The sequence below is a fragment of the Acanthochromis polyacanthus genome, chromosome 11 (genome assembly GCF_021347895.1).
Source record: "Acanthochromis polyacanthus isolate Apoly-LR-REF ecotype Palm Island chromosome 11, KAUST_Apoly_ChrSc, whole genome shotgun sequence".
Lineage (NCBI taxonomy): Eukaryota > Metazoa > Chordata > Actinopteri > Pomacentridae > Acanthochromis > Acanthochromis polyacanthus.
Genome location: NC_067123.1, coordinates 516687 through 540657, shown reverse-complemented (window position 1 = coordinate 540657; position 23971 = coordinate 516687). Strand labels below are relative to the sequence as shown.

The 23971-nt window shown below is 39.3% G+C and overlaps 1 protein-coding gene across 5 annotated transcripts; it reads left to right on the top strand.

Annotated features, from left to right (window-relative positions):
* Nucleotides 1-12440: 12440 nt before the first annotated feature.
* On the top strand, nt 12441-23760 carry LOC127536043 (integrator complex subunit 8-like). 5 transcript variants are annotated; one of them, XM_051955254.1, is made up of 12 exons: nt 12441-12545; nt 14485-14623; nt 14725-14899; nt 15771-15911; nt 16674-16745; nt 16942-16993; nt 17553-17732; nt 17841-17948; nt 18042-18194; nt 20856-20956; nt 22577-22718; nt 23351-23760. In XM_051955254.1, exons 1-12 carry the CDS (start codon nt 12456-12458, stop codon nt 23513-23515), a joined length of 1518 nt encoding a protein of 505 aa, XP_051811214.1. In that variant the 5' UTR covers nt 12441-12455; the 3' UTR covers nt 23516-23760. The 5 variants fall into 5 exon arrangements, with proteins under 5 accessions (XP_051811214.1, XP_051811218.1, XP_051811217.1 ...); XM_051955256.1 differs by having other exon boundaries at nt 12490-12793; XM_051955255.1 differs by having other exon boundaries at nt 12490-12812.
* The last annotated feature ends 211 nt before the right edge of the window (nt 23761-23971 follow it).

Genomic DNA, 23971 nt, shown 5'->3' with positions numbered 1-23971 from the left:
CAGGACTAATCGGAGTCGCTATCATCTGGACTCCGAAAAGGCCTGAACCAGCTTCCACCCGTCACAGAGAAGCCCGGGCTTGATGTGGAGGGACCCGACGCACTGTGGTCTGTGGACGAAGTGGATGGTCCAGGCTGCGCGTCGTCCTCTTCGCTGACCCGCTGCCTCTTCGTACTTACCTGGGCCTCCACATCGCACTCCTCCCGGATCCTCTTGAGGAAGGAGCTGATGTGGACGGCAAGGTCCTCTGGGGGAGCAGCGGGAGCAGCGATGACCGGAGCACCAGCAGGAGGGGGGAGACGCTGGACAAGGGGGGAGCGGGGTCGGCCGTCCTCTTCTTCGCCGTCCTCCAGGTCTTCTTCGTCCTCGTCCAGGCTGTCGTAGCCGGAGTCTTCGCTGGTGCTCCAGTCGGACCAGGCGTCGGAGTCTTCCGTCTCGGGGTCTTCCTCTTCAGAGTCTTCTTCCTCTGGGTCTTCTTCCTCTCGGTCTTCTCCCTCTGGGTCTTCTTCTTCCTCGTATGGAGCCAGAACATCGTAGAAGATGGGAGCGTCGTCGTCATCAAAGATCCAGATGGTCTCCGGGAATCCGACGGCAGGGGGATGCTCCACGGCGTAGTCCACAGACCCTGAGAGGAAACAAGGTCATCACATGTTAGTACTTCTAACATCATTAGATATCAGGACTAAATCATCTACAGTCACAACTAAAGTTAATAACAGTTCACTATAACCATCCAACAACGGTGTCAGCGCCACAAACACTAAATCAGTAATTCTGCAGTCTGTTCTTTCATGTGAGACTTTATGAAAACAATTATTTACTCTACTTTGGTCACTTGGAAAAACTTAAGTCTTGACAATTCAGATGACGAGTTTGTTTACATTCATAGTGATTTAGTAATTAGAAATGTGTAAATGATGTGCTGTAATGCAACACAACACAATGCAACACAACACAGCTGAACATGACACACCACAATGCAGCACAAAGCAGGACAGCACAACACACTCCAACACAACATAGTACAATATGACACTACGAAGTTCAACACAATTCCAAATAACACAGCACAGATAACAAAGTACAATGCAACAGGGCACAACAGAACTCAAAACAACACCACACAGCACAGTGCAGCACAACACAACACAATGCAGTCCAACACAAAACAAAGTAGTACAAGGCAATGCAACACAACACAGGAAACCATCACACTACACAGGATTACGCAACAAAACACAACAGAGACCCACACAACCCACCATCATACAGTTTACCACAAAACAACGTAATACAACACAACATGGCACAACATAGCAAAACACAACTCAGAACAACACAATAAAACACGGGATAACACAAATATACACAATATAATTTAATACTACACAGCGCAATATAACACAACACAACAAAAGACGGCCCTTTACCTCTCTGATCATTAATGTTACAACCAAAACACGGCAACAGGCAACAATGAAGTCACATTTTATGACTAATTATTATGACTGTCGCTGGTTCAGGTCATCATCACACATTTATGAAATCCTAAATAAACTGAATGTTTTCCACTAAGTGAACTTTTCTCCTCAAACACAGCAGCGTCCTTTCTCCTGGACTGTTTTCAGTGTCCTCACTCAGATAAGCAGCATGTTAACTGCACCTGTATTAGTCTGTGTGCATCAGATAATCAGTCACATCAGCAGTAGAAAGCAAAGTAAATCACTGTGTTCTTTCTTAACCGACAGAATAAACCGACCAGCAACAGAGATCCTTTACAAATAAAACAACATGAGCAAAAAAATATGAAACTAGCAGATTAGAACAATTTATTCACCAAATCTATGAGTTTAAATCATAGTGACTGAATGGAGACGGTGGTACACCTGCAGCCTCATTCAAGTGGTAAAAGAATCATTTTGTCATTCTTATGAGATTCAACAAATACAAACTGTGTGATGAATAAAATAATAGTTCACGTTAAAGGTCCATAAACAGTCAGACACAAAGTTTAGGTTGAGCAGAGTGAAAATGTGATTTTTAAAGCGACTCAGAGCAACACAGAGGAGAGGCCTGCTGCATTCTGAAGACTCCATCGTCTCCATGGATACAGCAAAAACACATTTCTGGCATTTTATCATTTCTGCCCCAGTTGGCATCATTTGTTTTAGTTTTCAAAAAAAGTCATGGAAAATTTCATCAATTTGATGCCTTTAAATCAAAATGACAGAGTTTCCAAATCACTACGCCAACGATTAATAAATTAGATTAACCCTCTCCTGAGAGAAGGTTTACATTTTATGCTTCAAATAATCATTTTAAAAATCATCCAATAACTGTTAATCACTAAATCTGTGTTTTTATCAACAGTTACAATTTAGAAAGTCACACTGGTTTCTACACTGACACAGCTGTAAGGATTTCAGACAGATAAATGACATAATTCCATCAATAAAAAGCTACATTATTAATAATCTATTCATAATCTTACCAGTAGCGTCGCGGTGCACCTCCACGGCAACTCCCACGTATCCCTCGACGTCCATCAGTCTGAGGTCCATCTCCAGGTCTTCAGGGATCCAAAGGTGATTCAAGGATCCACCAAGAGTCGTTTTTATAAACGTCTTCTTATCTGGACTTCTTTGGCCGAAGGTTTCCTCTTCAGGTCTTCGGTTTCCAAAAGTGTCCTCTTCAGGTCTTCTCTTTCAGAGTCTGAGAGTGTCCTCTTCAGGTCTCCAAAAGTGTCTTCTTCTTCAAGTCTTCCCTTTCCAAAAGTTTTGCTTTCCAAGTATTTTCTTTCTGCAGCTGATCTTTGAACAGGTCAATCCAAGTCCAAGAGCAGGTGAAAAAGGGAAATTTCAGAAGGTTTCAGCCTTTATATAGGCTCCCTGGGTGCATCAAAAAATGCCAGAATTGTTTTTGTTCGGTGCACCATGGAGACGATGGAATCATCCAATACAGAAGTTCTCTGTCACATAAATTCCGGTCACCTGCCTGAATGAAGAGTAGAAGTCACTCTTGTCATCAACCTTCTTCCAGCTGACTTCACATTTATTCACATGTTCTCTGTTGCAATTTGACAAAGCAGCTGCTTGAAGACTGATTTTGTTTTGACCCCTGGATCGGACATCCCAGAACCAAACACCACACAGCTCCACAGGGACTCATTGTTTGTAAAATCAGTAAAAGTGATACATCTATCAGAGAAATGTCTGACATATCAGAGGGACTGGTGTAAAGTATCTGAGTAAATGTACCCAATTACTTTACTTAAATGCAGTTTAAGTGGTTTAGACTTGAATATTTTAACTAGGGCTGGGTCTTTAACTCGTTAATTTCGATGAAGTAATTACAGCACATTTAATTGCACCGTTCTCAGTTCCCTAATTTGTGGCACACCAGTAACACTGATGAACACTCCAGCCCAGTAGGGGGTAGTAATGAACCTAAAGTGTGTCTGCAGCATACGGTCTATGGTCTGCAGTGAAGAAGATACACAGGAGTGATGTCAGCGCATAAGAAGTTTTGGTAAACAGTGAAGGAAAATGAGACTCATTGAGCTTGTTGGGAGGAAAGTTTTCTTATAAAAATCTTCCTGATGTCAGACAGATGAAAAATGCAGATAAATAGAAATGAACAAACATTTTTCTTTTTTGGGATTATTTTTTTCATTGATGTCTCTTGTAATTGTGGGAACATTTTATTTCATCAACTTAACCCTCTACTGCATGACTTTTTAATTTTTTTGGGGGGGAAATTTCTCATTCTATTTTAGGGAAGCTTTGGGGTCCCTGATCATACATTAATAATAAAATTTGACCCCCCAACCCCCCTCAATCAGATATTGGTTTGTTGCTTCAAGGCAACAATGTGCGACAAGGGTAAGAAAATACCAAGGTTTTCTCAAGTAAGTTATATTCCTGGAACAAGGAAAATACACAATGTTATCCAAAGTTTTTATTTGATCAACAAATAAAACATTCAAATAAACAAGCAATTCATTATAAAAACACCATCATAAATCTATTTCAGGTACTTAGGCACTTTCTTAAACAGAATAATCAGGAAGCACATGTTCTTTATCCACTCACATGGAGTTACACTTGCATTCATACACATGCACACACATGAACGCACACACACGAACACACAACTGACCCCTGATCTCACACAAGTGATTCAGGGATCTGTCTTGTTTATCCAGTGTGGAACTTCAGGAAGCAGTTGCGATCGGGGGTAAAGCAGAGGTGGACATTACATTTGCGGCACATAGCTTTTGGTGTACCATTGCACCGTGGCACCCTGCATCTCCCCTTGTCCCCGGTCATAATGAGCCAGTGAGCTGTTTGATCCAGGCGGACATCTGGGACTGGAATGGGAGCTGTGGGTCCTCTCTTCATCTTCTCCTCATATGCGGCAGCAATGGACAGGCTGTGACGACCTCTCTTCTTCTCCAGGCTCTTCCCACTTTTGCAGAGGCCCTCTGCAATAAATGACTTGAAAGTATAAAGCTTAATTACCTCTTTCTTCCTCATACCACTGCCTTCACAGTCTCTTCAGTAGAGCAGCCAGGTGGTGCTGATGATCATGTCCAGGAGGTGGTAGTTAGTGTTGTGGAGTTTTCTCCATCTCGGGAGGTGAGGCACTTCAGCCACCTCTTCATGTTCATCTCCTTGCTCTTCCTCTGTCTCAGACTCGCTGTATTGAGGCTGGTTTTCTCCTGAACAGAAGAAAAAGGAAGCACATATTAGAAACACACAGATATACAGTCACCCACATGCACGCACACGCACACGCACACACGCGCACACACACACACACACACACACACACACACACACACACACACACACACACACACACACACACACACACACACACACACACACACACACACACACACACACACACACACACACAGAGTTACTTTTCCAAATGACCCCTAACTGACCCCTGAGCTATGAAGTGTCCCTCAAACCTGACTCAGGGATCCATTCCTCCTGGTCCGTTTCCTCACTGTCACTGTCAAGTTCACTGTCCTCGCTGTCTGTGGGAATGGCCCGAACCTCAAAATCCTCCCACTTCCTTCCATAAAATGTATTAACATCCATGTCCTGTATAAATATCATTAGATTGTAAAGTAAAAATATTGACGATGTTCATTTATGCATAAAAACACATCTCCATACATACACATGCAAATGCATTACATTGTCTGAATAAAATTGGGCTAGCTACACAATGTTGCCAAATGAAAAAACACAGTTTTAATATATAAATAAAAACAAAATAAGTATTTAAACAATCAAACAAGCTTCCCTGTACATGCATGCACATGCACATATTTTTTTGGTATAAAGGTATTCAATTTTAACATGTTGAAAAGTGAAATTAATCTTACCAATCTGTAGCATGTGTCCCATGCGGCTTGACTTCCTGAAAGGACTGCTCCACCCCCAAACAAAAGGGTACACCCACTTCAAATGGTCATTTCATTGGACAGAGATGTGTCTGGTAGTATTATTTGAAAAAAAAATTAAGAATTCTTTTAAAGGGCCAGTGTGGGATTGTAAAATGTGGTTTGTTGCCTGAGGGCAACGCCATGCAGTAGAGGGATATTTCAAATGATAATTATTATGCATGTGTCCCACAACAACCCTGTTAGCAGAACCTTTTTCAGGTGGTAGAAGAACACAGTGAATCACATGAAACACTGGAATTAACATCATCAAACAGATTTCCTAAAGAATGAGTAGAGCAAAGCTGTGGCCTCCCTTCTATTTTTCATGTTTTCATCACATTGGCAGCCATGATTGAATGTCTCACTCTACCTCATATCATCAGGATCAGACTCATTGTTTTTACTTTTTTCCATCAGTCAGTTTGTCCTCTTGGTCAGCAGTAACAGCGAGCTAAATATCTAGCTTCTACTGCTGAGAAAAAAAGCTAACATTAGCACGGATTAGCAACCCTGATACTGTGATTAGAGTAGGGTTAGCAAACAACAAATAAAACATGGAATAAAAATGGTTCCATTGATGTGTAACCTGAGCTAATCAAGCCTTCCATAGTTTATGACCTATTATGATGAATATGTAGTAGAAAATTGCAAAAGAGAAGGTTAATTTTTCAAAAATTTTGAAGCCCAAATGTCCTCCAGGCCTGGAATGACCCAACGGCTTTGCCATAAATTGAACTTTTTGCTTCTCCATTTTCAGTTTCTGACCTTTTTTTAATCTATCATGGTTGTTTCACGTGTACTTTACTCTTCGTGTATGTTAATGGGATGGACAAAATAATGCAGTCCAGCACAGCACTACCACCAACTAAATACTCAATAAGCAACATTAAGTTAATCATCTTTTTTGCCAAAGTCAACAAAAAATGTTGCAGTTTCAAATAAGTAGAACTTCTAGCCCTGTTTTTTATTGGGTTGTATTAGATAGCCAAATAAAGAGGCCAGTGAGCGTAAAAACAGGAACAGACCACAATGACAATGATCCGTTAAAGTCATAAGTTAATCTGTCATGTTGAGATAACTGCATAAATATTCCGGAGCCACGCTAGAGGCTCCACGACGCTGCATTGTGAGCTAAATGCTAACATCCTCACAATTTGCAAAAGTTTGGCTACCACATGTTCCACCACCTCAAATTTAGCGTGTTAGCATTTGCTACTTAGCACAAAACATTCAGTCCAGCTGAAAGGATGTTTGTATAACATAAAACTAAATTTAAAAATACTACGGCATCACTGCAGCGATTAGAATTTATCCTGAAGGAGATCAACACCGATCAGCCGCATCATTAAAACCCATTGACAAAGTGTGTAACATTTATTTTTTTTCATAATAACATAATGTTCTGATAGGAAACCTTGAGTCCTGGTATTTATCTGGAAGCTATTCTGACATGTACCACTGATCACTGTTCAAAAGTTTGGGGTCACTTAGAATTATCATTATTTTTGAAAGAAAAGCAGTTTTTGTCCATGAAGTTAACATTAAATGAATGATGAATCCAGTGTAGACATTGTTAATGTGGTAAATGACTGTTCTAGCTTCTAAACAGATGATTTTTAATGGAATATCTCCATAGGGGTACAGAGGAACATTTCCAGCAACCATCACTCCTGTGTTCTAATGCTACATTGTGTTAGCTAATGGTGTTGAAAGGCTCATTGATGATTAGAAAACCCTTGTGGAATTATGGTAGCACATAAATAAAACATGAATAAAAGCATTGAATAAATCATGAAATTGTCTGGATGACCTCAAACTTTTGAACAGTAGTGTACATAAACTTTGCTCCAGACCAAGAACCCTCCTTGTGGGTAACAACTAGGCTTGTCATGATACCAGAAATTTAGTAGTCGATACTGTCAAGTGGGGCCTAGTTATTTGAGATCCCAGGAGCAACCACCACCTAAATAAAAGCTTTAAGCAAACCAATGAAAAGTTAAAATGAGAAACTATATAAGTTAACCACATGATTATGCTTATGCTTGATGCAAGAATGATTTTAATAGGCTGATATATATTCTGGAAATGATGATTGCTATAGAAGAGAATGATTTAAAATAAGTTATTTGATCATGCTAAGAAAAATGATTTAAAGAAGTGATTCAGTGTAACTAAGTGAGTTTTGAATGGAAGTAATCTGTGCTGTTCTGAGCTGTGTGCAGACAGGATGGGAAAAGCAGAAGTCTCCTCAGAAATGAGGAACTTGGAGTTTCCACAGGATGACAGGATGGGCTGAGGCCTACATTGTCATGACAACTGAAGTGTGTGTAACAAGTGGATGTGTTAACAGAAAAGATGGAAAGAATGATGTATGCGTGATAGGAAGAAGGTTGTGTCTTAAACCTATGAATTAATTACCTGGGCGTACCTATTAGTTAGAATTGTGTGTGAAAATGTGTATGTGCTGAGCTGAAGCCGAGCTAGGGTATAAAACCCAGAGACACAGACACTGAATTCGGAGTTCTCCCCCGGAGGGGAGAGATGCTGCTCGCCGGAGCTGCCGGAGAGCATCGCCAAAGTTCTGAAGAGTCGACACCGGACCCTTTTGCCCAAGAGACGTGAAGACAACGCAGGACTTAGGCTCCAGAGTTCGCTGAGAACATCGTTGGAGGCAAAGTCTTTTTCTGACTTTGTTCAACAAGCGAGGACCACACTCTGCTGAAAGGAGAGTCCTGAGAGGTCTACAGTTACCCTGCAGAGATGAAGAGAAGACAGCACCTACGACATCCAGAGAGGCACAGGAGGAAGCAGCAGAGGGCTGCTCCACTCCAGGGGCTGGAGGACCCAGTGACCCACCACAGCCTGATGAGACGGGGGCTTTCCACCACCACCATCCGACTGAGAAGACAGCTGAGACGCCCGCACTTGTGTTCCAGCTGCTACTAAAGATAACTGCCAGACCAACGATTGGCTATCGGGACCTCTCCACTCCCCCTGCCTATGAAGAACACCCTCTGCCCACAAAGAAGACTTCATACCGAGTCTGCTGGTCCACGGAGGAGTTCAACTAGATGCAGGTGAAGACCGGGCGTGGCAGCTAAGGCCTGGCTGTCCGCTCTCTCTCCTAAATTTACTAATTAGAGAAGATTCTTAGGTACGCTCAGCTTAGTTTAATTTAGTTAAGTTAGAAATAATCAGAAATAATTAAATTGTTTAATCATGAATTAATGCTGTGCCCCTGCTAATAATTGCTTAATAAAACGCTATATTGCATTTAAAGAGAAGTCTAATGAAATGATTATGATTCACCTATTCTGCATAGTGGTAAAAAGTTAAGTTGATTGTGTGCATTAAATCTAATGGTTCTTAAAGGTTACTTTAATCCAACTAGTTATTTAAACATTACCCCTGGGGTTAGTTATCCAAACCTCTAAAACGAACCTAGGAATATCAACAAGTGCCACAGTTTTAAGAGGAAAGCTGTCGTTAACAAACGTGGTCAATAAATCAATTCTACTACTTAGGAGGGCTGCTTAGTAAGAGAGTATTTATTGGAGTAAGAGGGGTAAGACGTTTGGAAGAAGACAGTTAGGACCTAGGCGAGTATTCCTCGACACCAGCTTAATTATTCTGCTGAAACCTGTTAGGTGGAATACTAATAGGCAGATAGAATCTGACCCTTTAAACGGAGAGCTGGTCCTGATTTAACCTGAGGCAAGGGTTAAAGAAGGCTATACTGAACGACAATACCAATACCACTTAAATTCTACGATACTCGATACCACTCGATACCGCGGTAGCAGAGGTAGCAGGTGCGTTGTGCCACAGAAATGACCATCTGTGTCAAACACCGTGAGCTGTATAGTAGTCCAGATATATATTTTAGATATATTTATATATTAAACGAGGCTTCGAGGCACACAATTTGCCCCGTGGATATTTTGTAATCGAATTATTCGGATTATCCCAGGAATCTTTTCAGCCCTGAACCTATTATGCGGGACAAACAAGGCTGGACACGCTTGTTATTTTGCCATGCAGCTCATTTACTATGGGCTGGGCTCATCTAATCATTGTAACGTAATCATGGGCGTAACGGACGCGGGGTACGCGTGGGACATGTCCCCCGCACTTTCCACATCTGTCCCCTCTGTCCCCCGCACTTTTTTCAGCCGTTACAACAGCTAAACCCGTTATTAGCATCCAGTAACGTGTTTTCCCGAGCCGTCTTTGAATGCACCATGAGCACATGTTCACGCAGGTGTTCCACAGGAGACGTGCTGCTGTGCTGAGCAGTGCTGAACGTGCGTCTGGAGTAATGTGTAGCAAACCAGCCAGAGCCAGCAAGAAGCAAAAAACTTTACACATTTTTTCCAAACAAACCATGTAAGTTGTGTGACCTTGTTGGATGCAAACAATGTTAGACTTGTTAGCTAAATGATGACAAGGCAAAACGTGGCAATAGCTATATCAATATGTTAAGCTAGTTAACAATAATTCAAATTTGGTTGCCTCTGTTACATTACTTGCTAATTAGTTTATTCTTGGAATAAACCCAGTCCTCTTTCATTTCTGGGCAGAAGATGTGCTCACAATTGCTCTCCATGTATTTAAGTCTTTTGGTCCCAAAAGAGGAGAGTCAGGGAGGAGAAAAAAGAATAGGCTATCTATGGTATAAATTTACAACTATTTTTTACTCCTTCTCTTTCTAATTCTATCTCAGAATTTTGATTTTCAGATTTTTTAATGATTATTTCCATAACAAAGAGCAGAGTCAGGTAGGAGATGGACCAGAGGCGGTGGCCAGCAGTAATGTTGACCATGCAGGGTCTGCAGAGGTGAAAAAAAATATATAAGTGGCTGTGAAAAAAAAATGTATCTATAGGTTAAAGTGATTTTGAGGTTAAATTCTACTGCAGTTTTTACTCTTCCTAATGCTATTTCAGAATTTTTCTTACCACATTTTTTATGTTTATTGCCATAACAGAAAGAGCACAGTCAGGGAGGAGATGGATCAGAGGCCAGCAGCAGGGACAAGGATGTAGGGTCTTTACAGGTAAGGAGAGATTATAACTTCCTGAAAATAAGATATCTATTGCAGGGAGAAACCAGGCAGTACTGATCATTTCATGTTCAGTGTTTGGCACCTTTGGCTACTCATCCAGTAGATGTTCAAGCGACATTGTTGTCAACTCAACTAGAGTTTGGCCACTAAAACTTTAGATTTTATAGTTTAAAGTTTTATACTTTATAGAACTAGCCTAGTTGGTCCCCTGGTATTGCACTGTGGCTGTTAGGGATTATGTGGTTCTTTAGCCACTAAGGACGGTGCAATTAAATGTAAGAGAATGATAAATCGCTCTGAAAAATTTGTCCCCCTCACTTTTGAGATGGTGGTTACGCCCATGGTAAAAGGGAAGTTTAAGAAGATAAAGTATGTCACTCCTGAGGTCTAAAGTCAGCTACTGAATATATCTGAAGCTGCTGGGAGTCATATTTGTGGATTCACTCTTATTTTATTACATTTTCTCAGCTTTTTTCTCTTTCTTTTAAATGGAGCGGCTCAGTTCAGGATCCAGGACAGAGCAAACATCTGGGATCCTGTAAACTGAGCTGCATCTTGTTCAGGTTTAAAACTAAAAGAAGCTGCTTCTGTTTTTATGATTCTGTTCATCAGATGCCTTATGAGTCTTTATTCGTCACTCTCAGTCCTGTTTCCTTCAGTATCCGGTGATAAATTCCTCCTGGTGCTGTCATGCAAATAACAACTGTCCCTTTGCAAAAAGCCACGTGGTGTTTTACTGAATTAAATGTAACACTCTGTGTGGTGCTACTTTGCATGTGTTTTTTTTTAATTCCAATCAGATGCTCCCAATCCTCAGTTTCATATTTCAATATTAAGTTTCTGAGTATTTTCTTTTCATGCTGCTATTTACATCAACTCTGCTACACTTTACAGGGAGATATTGTGCTGTTTGTACCACCATAAATTAAGATATAGGAAGAGGAGCTTATGAAGCAGTTTGCGCTGGATATTTGTCCAGCAGTAAAAGCAAATACAGCTGAAGTGATTAGTCAGTTCATGTCTTTATTCAAGCAAAAATGCAAAACTGTTTACGTTTCTACATTATCAAATGTGAGAATTTGCTTAAGTACTTTTAAATGTTTTTCTTTAAATATGTTTGCTTGCATACCAAGTAAAGACAGAAATTAAAAACTAATTAAAACAGGAAAAAAATATTCTAATGATTATTTTTTATTACAAAATATGTTATTCTAAACTGCCAATGCAAAGCATTTTAACGTTTAGCATTTTTTTTTCAAGTTTTAAACATTTATATTATTATCTTAACTGGTCTTATTAAAATTTACAACTTTTGATAAACACAAAGAGCAGCAATATAAGAATGAATTCCTGGAACCTAACTTTTTTGTTTGCCATTTCTTTTCATTTTTGGTTTTCCTGAATTTTTATTTTTTATTTTATTTTTTTCTAATTTCCTCTCTGGGATGGGCAGAAAACTGTCAATTAAAATAACTTCAGCCTCAGTTCAGTAGTGTAGGCTTTGTTTAATTATCAGATTATAATTAAATACAGGCATCTATCAGCCACCATGATAGTGTTGTGTCCAGCAAATCTCGAGAAAACCGGAAAAGCAATAATTTTAAACCTAGTAACTGCTTTATTCCAATTGTGATGAGCCCCAGTGCTAACCATGTAATTAGCCTAAATTAGCACATTTTTGTTATATTTGTGCATTAGTTCAACAACAAGTGGAACCGTTTACATAAAAACAGTGTAAAGGCCCATAGAAACTAGCTTTATGGACGCTGTTACTGCTAATTAGCGCTAAGGTTTTATTTTTAAAGACGCTGCTAGCTTGAGAGATGGGGAATCCGTGAGAATTCAAAGTCAGAGATAGCCATGAACAGGGTTTGTCGCTCAGCTGTGTTTAATCACAGTTTGAACATGTGACCTGAACGCAGCATAAACATGCGCAGACATGGCGTTTCGTGCGTCTCCTTGGCGACGGAGTGGAACCGGAATGATGGAGGAGCGATGGCGAAGCACAGAATGAATTATGTGAGAATCAGTCGGTGTCGCTGCTCCGGGCGTTTACTCTGAGCTTTTAGAGCGATTTTTGAACATTTTTATCTTCTTCTTGTTGATTTGTTCCCGTTCAGGATGGAAACTGTAGCTAGTTAGCTTAAATGTTAGCCGGAACAGCGCTGCCTGCAAACACAACAGAGCACGGGTGGAAGACGTGCGCTCGGTTTATTCACAGCAGCAGCCCGAGCCGCTAACTCAGAAATACTCCCTTCAGTCAAAGTGTGAGTCCCCGCCCAGCTGGTAGGACCCGTGTTTAAAATTCAAGCTACTCATGTCACGTTGAACTGGACAGTTCTCGATGTTTGGCTAACGAGCTTATCTGACACTTTAACCTTTTAGAAGTGAGCGTGAAAAATAATGATTTAATCAAGTTAATTTTGTCATGAAACTTTTAGAAAATATATTAAATGCGACCGTGTTTTCAGCATCTAAACACTGTATCGATTCTTACCAAATATTATATCGTCATCGAAATGGCAAGAAATTGTCATGCTTTCAAAATTTTACATGCTGCTGTAGAATTATTAATAGCAAATTTTAATGTTTTTTAAGTGAAAGTACAACCAGTAGTTGGTGCATGAACATATTACCTTTTATATAACATCCTGCAGTGGTACAAGCCTTGGTAATTAAGTTTTTCTTTATGGTAAAAATGTGATTTTGGGGGTAATTTTGCATGTTTGCTGTCATTTTAAATGTTTTTTTGTTCATTTTGTGTGTAGTAGACACTTTGTGTCACTGTGTTTTCATTTTTCATCTCTGTCATTGGTTTGTGTCTCTGTGATAATTTTCGTGGCTTGGTAATTTTGTTTCTCTTATAATTACTTATTTACTTAATTTTGCCTCTTTGTGGTCAACTTCAGTGGTATTGTGGTCGTATTGTTTCTCTGTGGTCATTTCACATCTTATTGTGGTCACTTTACATCTCTTTATAGTTGTTTGGTGTCTCTTTGTGTGCAATTTCAGTCCTATTGTGGTCATTTTGGCTCATATTGTGGTCATTTTTGCATCTTTTGTCGTGTGTGTGCATCATTTTGTAGTGGCTTTGCATGTCTTTGCAGTGTTTCTTTTCATGTCCTTACGGTTATTTCTTCTTTTGTATATCTTTTTATACTTTAGTTTAATGACTGATAAACAGTATCTTTAAACTTGTGAGAGGCTCTGGTCCTGGCTGATCTTCTGTCTGTCTGGTCGACATACTTAGTAATCCTGGACTATTGTTATTTATGCATTAATGTTGAAGTAATAGTTTACTACCAGCATTCTTGTCTTATATCATTTCCAGTAGCCACTTTTTACCGTCATACATTATTATATACCTCATTGTTCTCCATTAAAACAACCTGTTGACTGCAGCAGCTGAACACCATCGGTTTATTTAGTGCAGAAAACGAGTCAAATGATTGTTAAACTGTCCTGTTTGAGTTTAAAGCAGAAACTGTGAGTTGACAAAGAAAGCAGAAAATCACCTTCATACCTGTTAACTCTGACTGAGCGTTTAGTTTTTGTCGACTCACACAAAGAAAGTCTGACTGTTAAACTGTCCTCATAGTTCAGCCTCTGATCTGATAAACGCCGTAAACACTAGAAAAGCTTCACTGGTTAAAATGGAAGCGTCTCGTCTAATTTAAAATCCTCTTGTAATTTATATATTATGGATCTGTATAGGATGAAGTCTGGGTTCAGACTAATTAGAGACCTGGGGTCTGGTATGTAGTGGATTAAATGAAGAATCGATTCAGAGAATTTTGCCTCGAGGAATCCAAGTAATGGGATTACTTGAATAACTTGAGGAATGGTTTCAGCCCTAATTGATAGGTAAAGTGAGTAGTAATCTATCTTGTTTCTAACCGCCCTGAGGTCACAGTGATGTGTTTTAAAAATATAACTTATATGTGTCATCGTCCAATAGGGAAGGATGAGTGCTGAAGCAGCCGACCGGGTGGCTGCTGTGACCAGCGGTCGGCCCAGTACGCCTCTGCAGACGTCCTGGTTTGAGTTCCTCCTGGACGGCAGCCTGCTGGAGAAACACCTGCGGAAATCAAATGCAGGTCAGCTCGGCATTACTTTTGAAAGTTATGTACAAGTAAAAAAAAAGTATCAGTAACAAAATCTAACGTCTAAAACTGTCGGGGCGTATGTGTTCCCTCAGACCCGACTCCGGTGCAGCTGATCGTCCAGTTCCTGGAGCAGGCGTCCAAACCGTCGGTGAACGAGCAGAATCAGGTTCAGCCTCCAGCAGACAACCGCAGGAACCGAACCCTGAAGCTGCTGGCGCTGAAGGTCGCCGCACACATGAAGTGGGACCTGGATTCACTGGAGAAAGGGTGAGTGGGGTCGTAATGTGTGTGGGGCTCTCTGAGAATGAAATGAGGCTGCGGGTGTTTCTCAGTAACCAAATGCAGAACAGTTAAAGAGAAACTAATTATTTTAACCTCTGGAAGCCATGAGTGAACTGTTACTTTATTCTAAGGTTAAGGGGCATACTGATTGTTACTCTGCCAAGGAACGCATCAGAGTTATGTGACGATCGGCTTCTGTCTGTCTGTCTGTCTGTCTGTCTGTCTGTCTGTCTGTCTGTCTGTCTGTCTGTCAGCAACATTACTCAAAAACAGACCAACAGATTTGGATGAAATTTTCAGGGAGTACTACACTCTCTGAATGAGTTTCTTGTTATTCGTGTTTGCTTTGGTTCTGATATTGTTTTGTGATCATATTGAATGGAGGGTTAGTGGGTCTCATGGATATGGGTGAGGATAATTAAGCTGATATGCTCATCTGTTTACTTTATCTGAGGAAGAGAGAGGCGGTGAGCTGGGTCGCCTTATTTTTCTTTGACCACTGTGATTACTATGATTATGAATGTGTGCACATTATCATGAGTTGATGGTCGTTTTTCTTTCATAAAAGGCTAAATTTAGTCTCAGTGAATTCTTTTGTTTAGCTCATCAGACAAACAGGCCCAACCTTCAGTCCCTCGGTGACTCTTGTTCTTCACAGTCGCTGCACAGCTTTTACTTAAACTCTGAATAAACTGAGGTGTGAAGGCCTCCTTTACTGTGTAGCCGAGAAAGAAAATAACAGACAAAGATGCACAAATACCAAACTTGGATAAGGATAAAACATTAAGCAGCATAGTTAGACAGATAATGTATCAGTAGAATCCTGTAACTATCTCCCCTGCTTCTTCATCCCCAGACTGACCATCCCAGTGTTGAACATGCTGCTGAATGAGCTGCTGTGTGTCAGCAAAGTGCCTCCAGGTGTGAAACATGTGGATCTGGATCTGTCCACTCTGCCTCCGACCACCGCCATGGCAGTGATCATCTACAACCGCTGGTAGGAGAGGAAACACTCACTGAGGACAGATTAAATTAGATAAATACTAAACTAGCAGAACAGTTTGACTCCAAGTGTTTATTTGCCGCCGTGTGGAAGTCACCAGCTCTGATTGTACATTAAAGGAGGAAAGTTCTCACATGAATCTCTTAATATTTAGTGTTGTAGCTGACCAGTATAAGTTTGTCATGGTATTTTCCAACATTCATTTTAATGTTGGCATCTTGAAGAAACCTTAAATATCTATTTGATTACAGAAATGTGGTTGTTAGCAACAAAAACCAAAAGGATTGAAAAAGTTTTGCTTAATATTGTTCAGTAAAGACAAGCATGGAAAAAAATAAGTTGTCTGAAGGTGAAACAATAACTTTTTTTTCAACCCAAGTGAACAAGCAGGACAATGAATAAAGACTCCAGAAATATAATTCAGTGATAATATGTGGAATTGGTTTGATACATTTGGAGCATTTTAATATCGTTTTTCTTATTTTTTTGGAGTATTTGGCTTTTTCTCTTCAAAAGCATGGATTGCATTTATGCTTTATTGTAGATTCATATTTAATTTTTGTATTGTTTTGGCACAAATGTGGCCCAGGTTTTGGACTTTCATTAAATCAAATCATTCTTTCACTAACATTCTTACACATCCATTGTCAAGATTATAGTAGAAAGTCAAATCACACCTTCTTCAGCCCCATTAAAAGACTTATTTTATGAGCATTCAAGCACAGGATTAATGTGTCTTTGTTGTGTTTTTTAAAGGGCCATCAGAACCATCGTGCTGAGCAGCTTTCCAGAGAAACAAACCAAACCAGGACCTCATCAGATAAACATGTAAACGCTGCTTCTTTACTTTCTTTTCAAGTTCAATTCATTTACTGAACCAATAAGCTTACCTTAAAGTCAGTACAAATGGCAGCGTTTCGGCTCAGATGCACGGATTAATGAAAAATACACATCCAGACAGATTTTATTTTGAGTTGAAATGCAAAAAGGTGTGAGCGTAAACTTCTTTTGTGCCTGATTCCAGGTTAAATATCGTGCAGCAGGAGAAAGAAATGACAGAAAACATCCTGACTGTGGTGAGTGAACATGCTTTTCATACTTGCATACGCCAATAAACAAAAATAAACATCTTTAATTAAGGTCTGTTTATCCCTGTTTTATGTTTGTCCAATTTCTTTTTTTTTAATTCTCTTTTTTTCCATAAAGAAGTCAGTAGATAAGCAATATCTTACAAATGTACTTTACAAACTGTTTTCAATTTTGCAAACAAACAGACATACTGAACAAGCGTTAACCAGGGCAGTCGCAGTACAACTTACGTCACTTAGTCTGGTCTCTATGGGCTGATAAACTCAATCCAGCCGTTCCAGCGTTTATCAAACATTTCTGCTCTGAGTCTCGGTGCAGATGTTAATTTCTCCGTTACAAAAACATCGTGCACCACATTGAACCAGTCTTCTATGGAGGGTGGCTCCTGACATAGCCATTTCTTTGTAATGACTTATTGTCAGTAGAATTCTAGACAAATATGTCCTAGGGTAACCAATTGTTTTTCCAGTTTCAAAGAAATTCCACCAGTAGTTTCATGGATCTGTGTCCGTTTTTTCTCCTCTATTATTATTATTCTTCCCTCAGCTGAAGGAGCAGGCGACCGACTCCATCACCGTCCTGGAAGGAGCTCTGCAGCTGAAGAAGGACTTCTACGTCCACACTCTGAGGACTCTGGACCTGCTGGCCGCTGACGCTGCCGCTAACGGAGAAACCGAATCCTCCACAGCCGGGCTTCGAATCAGCGCCGATGACCTGCACTGTCAGGTTGGTGGAGCACTCACGGTTGTCTTTCTGGGGATTAGATCATCCTGGATGCAGTGGTTTGTGCTTCAGAAAGATGTTTTTACTCTAAACCTGTATTCTGTGTTTCAGATGCATTATGATCTGGGAGGTATTTTCTTCCAACAAGGCTGCACCGACCAGCCAACCTATGAGAAGGCCAGAGATCACTTCAGACAGACCAAGGAGCTCTTGAAGAAGGTAGTTAGACTCGATTTCAACCATAAGAAAACCCGAAACTACTGACTTTGAGTTGCAGTTCTGACCTTTGAGTGATTCGTTTATGTCTTTCAGCTGGACTCGACCGTCCACGTCCACCTGGACGAGAAGCGTCTGGCCGGTTACTGGAACGCCTGCAGAGCTCTGACCGGAGACTGTGACCCCTGCGACCCCCAGACGACCCCCTACGACCAGATCAACAGCCTGATCCGAGCCCACAACCACCAGGTCAGAGCGAAAACGGGACGACGATGAAACCAAAATATAGAAACTATTGCTGCTCTGCCAGCTCTGACATGCCTGATGTTTTTATGGCATAAAATATGGATGTTTATGAAGATATATGTAACATTTTAGCTTGATATATCAAATACTTTCTGAGATATAATTTTTTATAAACTGGCTGTTGACCCACTTTTAGCAGGTTTTCTCACATTGAAATTTGCAGCTGTTTGAACAACAATATCTCAGGAACTATTAAAGATAAAAGCCAGAATTCTTCACTGTTATTTCTCCAATATTGGACAAGTAGATCAAACTATATCTGATTAATAATGAATTGATTTATGGAAAAATGTTGAAGCTCCCATCTCTGAGAAAAGCTAAACTTTATTAATCCTGAAGGGAATTCTTGTGGCAGATATCGCTGATAAAATCGAGTGATGCAACATGAGAAATGCAGCACCTAAAAAGAAGTATGATACATTACTGAAATAAATGAGTAAACTAAAAGAATACTAGAACAGTAAAAAGTATTGCCTGCAGCTATACTGATGTAATTAATATTATCACACATACTAATGAAATATTGCACCTGAAATATATCGTGCGTTACGCTGACAATGTTGTGCACACATTAACAAATACACTGATAATGCAGAAGTCAATTAGTGATATTTTCTGATCCACGTGTAGCTGTATGTCACAATAATACAAAACTAAACCTATAAAATGCTTTAAAATGTGATCTACCTGGTCACCACAGAGGAAAAGAAAGATAATTTCACGTTCTGATGAGCTGTTTCCACAAAACCAATAAAAGTACACAAGAGGTGTGGAGTTTTTAAAAAATACTTTTGATTTTTAAACCCTGATTTGTAGAAATGTAAGCTTTTAAAAAAAAAGACCCGTCTCTGAGATAAGATGGGACATCATTTTTTTAATCCTGAAGGAAATTCTGGTACCAAAATCTTGCTCAGATAAAGCTTTGTAGGCACAAATCTCCTAAAAGTGGTCTGACAGATAATTACAAACGTACACATCTGAAAAGTATTTGAAAAAACTGTTACCATTCCAATTACAGAGCAAATTTCAGGAATGTGTTGGTGGTTATATATTAAGAGAAGAATTCAGTTTCAGGATACCAAAACATAGAACAACGATGAAAAGTTTTAGCCCTACAACAAATGAGGTACGGCTCTGGAATAAACTTCTTTTTTTTTTTCCACATTTATTTTATATTTATACAGTACACAGACAAACAGGGAGCAAGATACAAGAAAACAAAAGACAGAATTGAAACAGAAGAGAATAAATAATAGTAAAAAAAAGAAAAGAAAAAACTCAATGATAATAATAAATGATAAATGAAATAGTATAAATTGTAACGATATGAAAACAACAACAATAGAGGTCATTACATGGGTAATGGTCATCAGCAGATAGGGAGGGGACAATAACAATAGCATATAATATAGTAACTACAGTGGTATATAATCGAGTAACTACAATAATAATCATACTAGTATAATATGGTAATAATAATAATAATAGTGATAATACCAGTAATAATAATAATAGCAATAGAGAGAATAATAGCAATAGTGGTGGTCGTAATGACAATAAAATTAGCAGCAGCAGCAGCAATAGCAGTAGTAGTAATAACAATAACAACAACAATAACAATTATATCAAACCGTAAACAAACAAACAAACAAAAAGATCAAAAGCAAAGTAGGACAGTGTGGTGGTAATATAGTAGCAGTGGTGGCATCAGCAGTAGTTGTATTATAACTGCAGGTGGTTTGAGAAGTCAGCAACAATATAGTATTCAGTATGTAATAATAATTACAGTATTACAAACAATCAAAATAAAATAAAATAAAATATAAAAATAGTCAAAATATTGAGTCCGGCATTTTCCATCCACATCCTGTCTCCTATCTCTTCTTCTTTTTTTTTTACAGAGCACATTTCAGGAATGTGTTGGTGGTTATATATTAAGAGAAGAATTCAGTTTCAGGATACCAAAACATAGAACAACGATGAAAAGTTTTAGCCCTACAACAAATGAGGTACGGCTCTGGAAGAAACTTGAGATGGATCTGAAACAATGTTCAAACATCAGCCAGTTTAAATATAAATACAAACAAAAAATCTTTGGAAGGTACAGTGAAGATGAACTTAATTATCACTATCACAGTAGTTTTGATCTGTATTTCATTGACGCATAGTGTTTAAGTTAGTTGCCTTTGCCTAAACAAAAATGTTGGCGGTGAATTTGTTTCATTGGATATTTCTGGAACTGACTGAAATGGGTGAATGAATTTAGGGGTGGGATTAAATAAGTTTAACGTCTTCCCACTCCCTTTGGAACATGTTGAAGTTTGTTTTCTCCTCTTACTCGTTATAGCATGATGGACTATTAATGGTTTTTTGTGATACATTAATTGAATGTTATTCATTACATGTTTGAAATAAATAAATAAATGAAATGGAATATCAATTTTACAGATGGTTCATGATAAAGCTGGAATCAAATCGGAGACGGTCGAGCAGAAGGAACGTGATGACTTTAGATGGAAATCCCCAAAAGGTTTTGGGTTATGTGAGGTGTTTGGCAGTAAAGTGCAGAACTTGTTCATAAATTCCTCCTCGTCTCTCTTCCAGGCCGTCATGGAAGCCTTCATCAAAGACAACGTGTCCCGCAGTTTACCGAACCACTTCAGACGCTCGGTTCTCAGAGAGTTCTTGTACAAAGTCCAGCAGGGGTGAGGCCACAAAAACATTCAAACCTGTTCACACACTGCAGTCAGACTGTAGACTTAGAAAAGTCTGTTTATGTTGTTCAGAAAGCCGTGCACTGGTTGTTTCTTCAGAGCTTTAAACTGGAACAATCTTCCTCGTGCAATTTAAAAGTTCCCCCTCCACTGACATTTGTAGGACAAATCTCAAGACATGCATGTTTTCAATGGCTTTTGGTAGTTTTTAATGTTCTTAAATTGAAGTATTTTATATTTATTTTATCCTAGAATTTGATCTTACAAGTTGCGATCCTGTTTTGCCTTGTTTTAGTATTTTGTAGTTTTGTTTTCTTTCATAAAATTTTCAGATTTTATAATTACTCCGCCAAGGAAGATAGTGGAGTTACGATGATTAGTGTACGTTTGTCCGTCCATCTGTCTGTCTGTCAGCAACATTACTCAAAAACAGACTCATGAATTTGGATGAAATTTTCAGGGAAGGTCAGAAATGACACAAGGACCAATTTTATCAGTGATGCAGCTTATAGTCTGGATCCACGGATTTGTTAAATATTTTTGTATCATTGCCAGATAGCAGCACGGCGTCACTGTAACCATGACAACCAGTGAACACTACGTCAGCTGCCTGCTGATGATCACATGATTGTGATTCTACTACAAATCCACCACTGAGGACTTATCAGGACGTATCCATCAGAAATGATACAAAGAACAACTGATTAAATTGTGGGGGTGTTGCCGCCCGCTACGTATTTAGATCACGTGATTCCGTATCCGTACATAACGTACACATGGAGAACACACGTCTGTGCTCAGAGCAAGGTCATTTAGTTTGTGTAGGTACATCTACACTACCAGTCAGAAGTTTGAACACACCCTCTCATTCAATGCTTTTTGTTTATTTGTATAATTTCCTACATTGTAGATGAATACTGAATATTTACACTTATTTATTTACAACATATTTTCATCTGTTTTCTTTCATAGTTTTGATGTCTTCAGTATTAATCTACAAAGTATAAAATAATTCAATTCAAATCATTGAATGAGAAGGTGTCTCCAAACTTTAGTGTAGATTAAATGTCCACATTCTATGATGCTGTGATTTCTGATCATCAATAACTAACAAATGCTGCATTTCTAACCATGCCATATGAGGGAATGAAGAGCCTTGGCTAGTACTGCGCTCTGAGGGCTTTTCTGGTTTTTCATGTCGTCTTCCTATTGCATTTTTTTGTTGCTGTCTGACTGATGACATTTGCAGCACTGAGAGTGTTTTAAATATGTTCTACAAGTACATTTGATTTGATAAATGTGTACTAATTTGCTCAGAGATGAACCTTTTATTTAGTTTCCAATAATATCCTCCAGTGTTGCTTCTGTCTCTCCACACAAACTCCTGTTAGAAGTCTTTATATCATTCTGCAAACATAAGTCTCTCCATGTTTAGCTCTTATTTGATGAATAAACTGAGCCTCATGCATGTAACTGCAGACTTCTGAGTTTGAAATTCATATTTTGCACTAAGCAGTAAATGGCTTTGTTAGAAACTCATTTATAACATCCTGTGCACTGTATTGTGTAATAATTGTATATAACTGTACACTGTGATGTGTGTCTGTGTAGGGAGTCCGGTCTGGATGAAGTTTGTCATCAACTTTGTGTCTGTAACGCCGTGAGAGACGCTCTGGAAGGAGAAATCCTCAGCATTCGTTTCCAGCAGCTGCTCCTCAAGCCTAGTAAACGGATCGTGGACTTCATCTTAGAGGTAATGAAGCTCAAATGATCTTAAATGTTTTAATTACAGAGTCTGTACGATCCCATAAAGGATGAGACTGATGGTGTCAGAATTAACTGTTTTACTTCAGTAGATTTTACTAAATCAAGACTGGATTTGATCATTGAAGACACTTTTTCTAGTAGTTAAAGTCAGAGAACCATTAGGAGAAGGAATCAAACTCTTATTCAAGTAGAAGTTTTTATACCACCCTAGAAATACTCCACTACTAAGTCCTGCATTCAAATTTTGTATAATATGAATTGCTTGTCATCTTTTTGTATTTTATCTTTTATTTCTCTTGTAAAATGTTTTGTTTTGTACTTCCTATTTTGATTGGTGTTTCTTTTTTATTTTTCAACTCCAAGAGGCCCTGCACAAGATTTCCTCTGTGCCTAGACCGTCTATTTTGTGAAGTAAATAAAAATCTTGAACTTTGAGACAGCTCATTACATTAATTATGAACATTACATATTACACACTTTACTGCCGCCTTTGCGTTGCTGATTAGATTATAAACGGCATTTTGTTGTCTGACTACTCTGTGTAGTATTGATGAAGCCGAATCCTCAGAAAGCTCCACCAATGTTTCATTGATCATGGGCGTGTTTTGTCTTTTCCAGGTGGTCTACGATAAAGGAGAGATCTACTCGTTCTCCAAGCACGGACGTTTTTGCCACGAGATAAAGATGAACTACTCTCCGTACACGAACTACTTCACCCGAGTCTTCTGGAATCGCTCGTATCACGTCTACAAAGTGAACTCCGTCATCTCCTTCCAGTACTGACGGCAGATCGGACTCCTCTCGTATTTAAGATCTCATCCACAGTTGGACACTCTGGGCTTCTGCAAGCGTCTCGTCACTGTTACGTGGAAGCCGCACGTTCAGCAGGGATCGGCTGAGGACGCCGCACCGACCTCCACGTGTCGAAGTCGAAACACGCCATATTAATCACTGTACTGTACTTTTATAAGCCATGCGTTACTGTCAATGTTACTGTGAGGCATTTAATGAAGGGGGGGTGGATGAGAGTCGTCTGTGGTCACTTTGTGCAGAAGCTGCTCAGATTTAAACAAACAGCGGTCGTATTTTCAGTCATCTATATCTCAACAATTGTCATGAAATTTACTACAAATAGCACCGAAGGAGTTCCATTATCTGCTCACATTTCCTCCAGAGTGGTTGACATTTGTATTAAAATGTCTTTTTTTTGGCCTTTAGTGGACAGTTAGAGGAAAAACA

Bases quoted from the DNA above. Each gene is read 5' to 3' on its own strand.
- LOC127536043 (XM_051955254.1), top strand. From the start codon at position 12,456: ATGCGCAGACATGGCGTTTCGTGCGTCTCCTTGGCGACGGAGTGGAAC. The intron at 15,912-16,673 runs GTAGGAGAGGAA...TGTTTTTTAAAG, and splicing joins GTGATCATCTACAACCGCTG to GGCCATCAGAACCATCGTGC. The intron at 22,719-23,350 runs GTAATGAAGCTC...TGTCTTTTCCAG, and splicing joins TCGTGGACTTCATCTTAGAG to GTGGTCTACGATAAAGGAGA.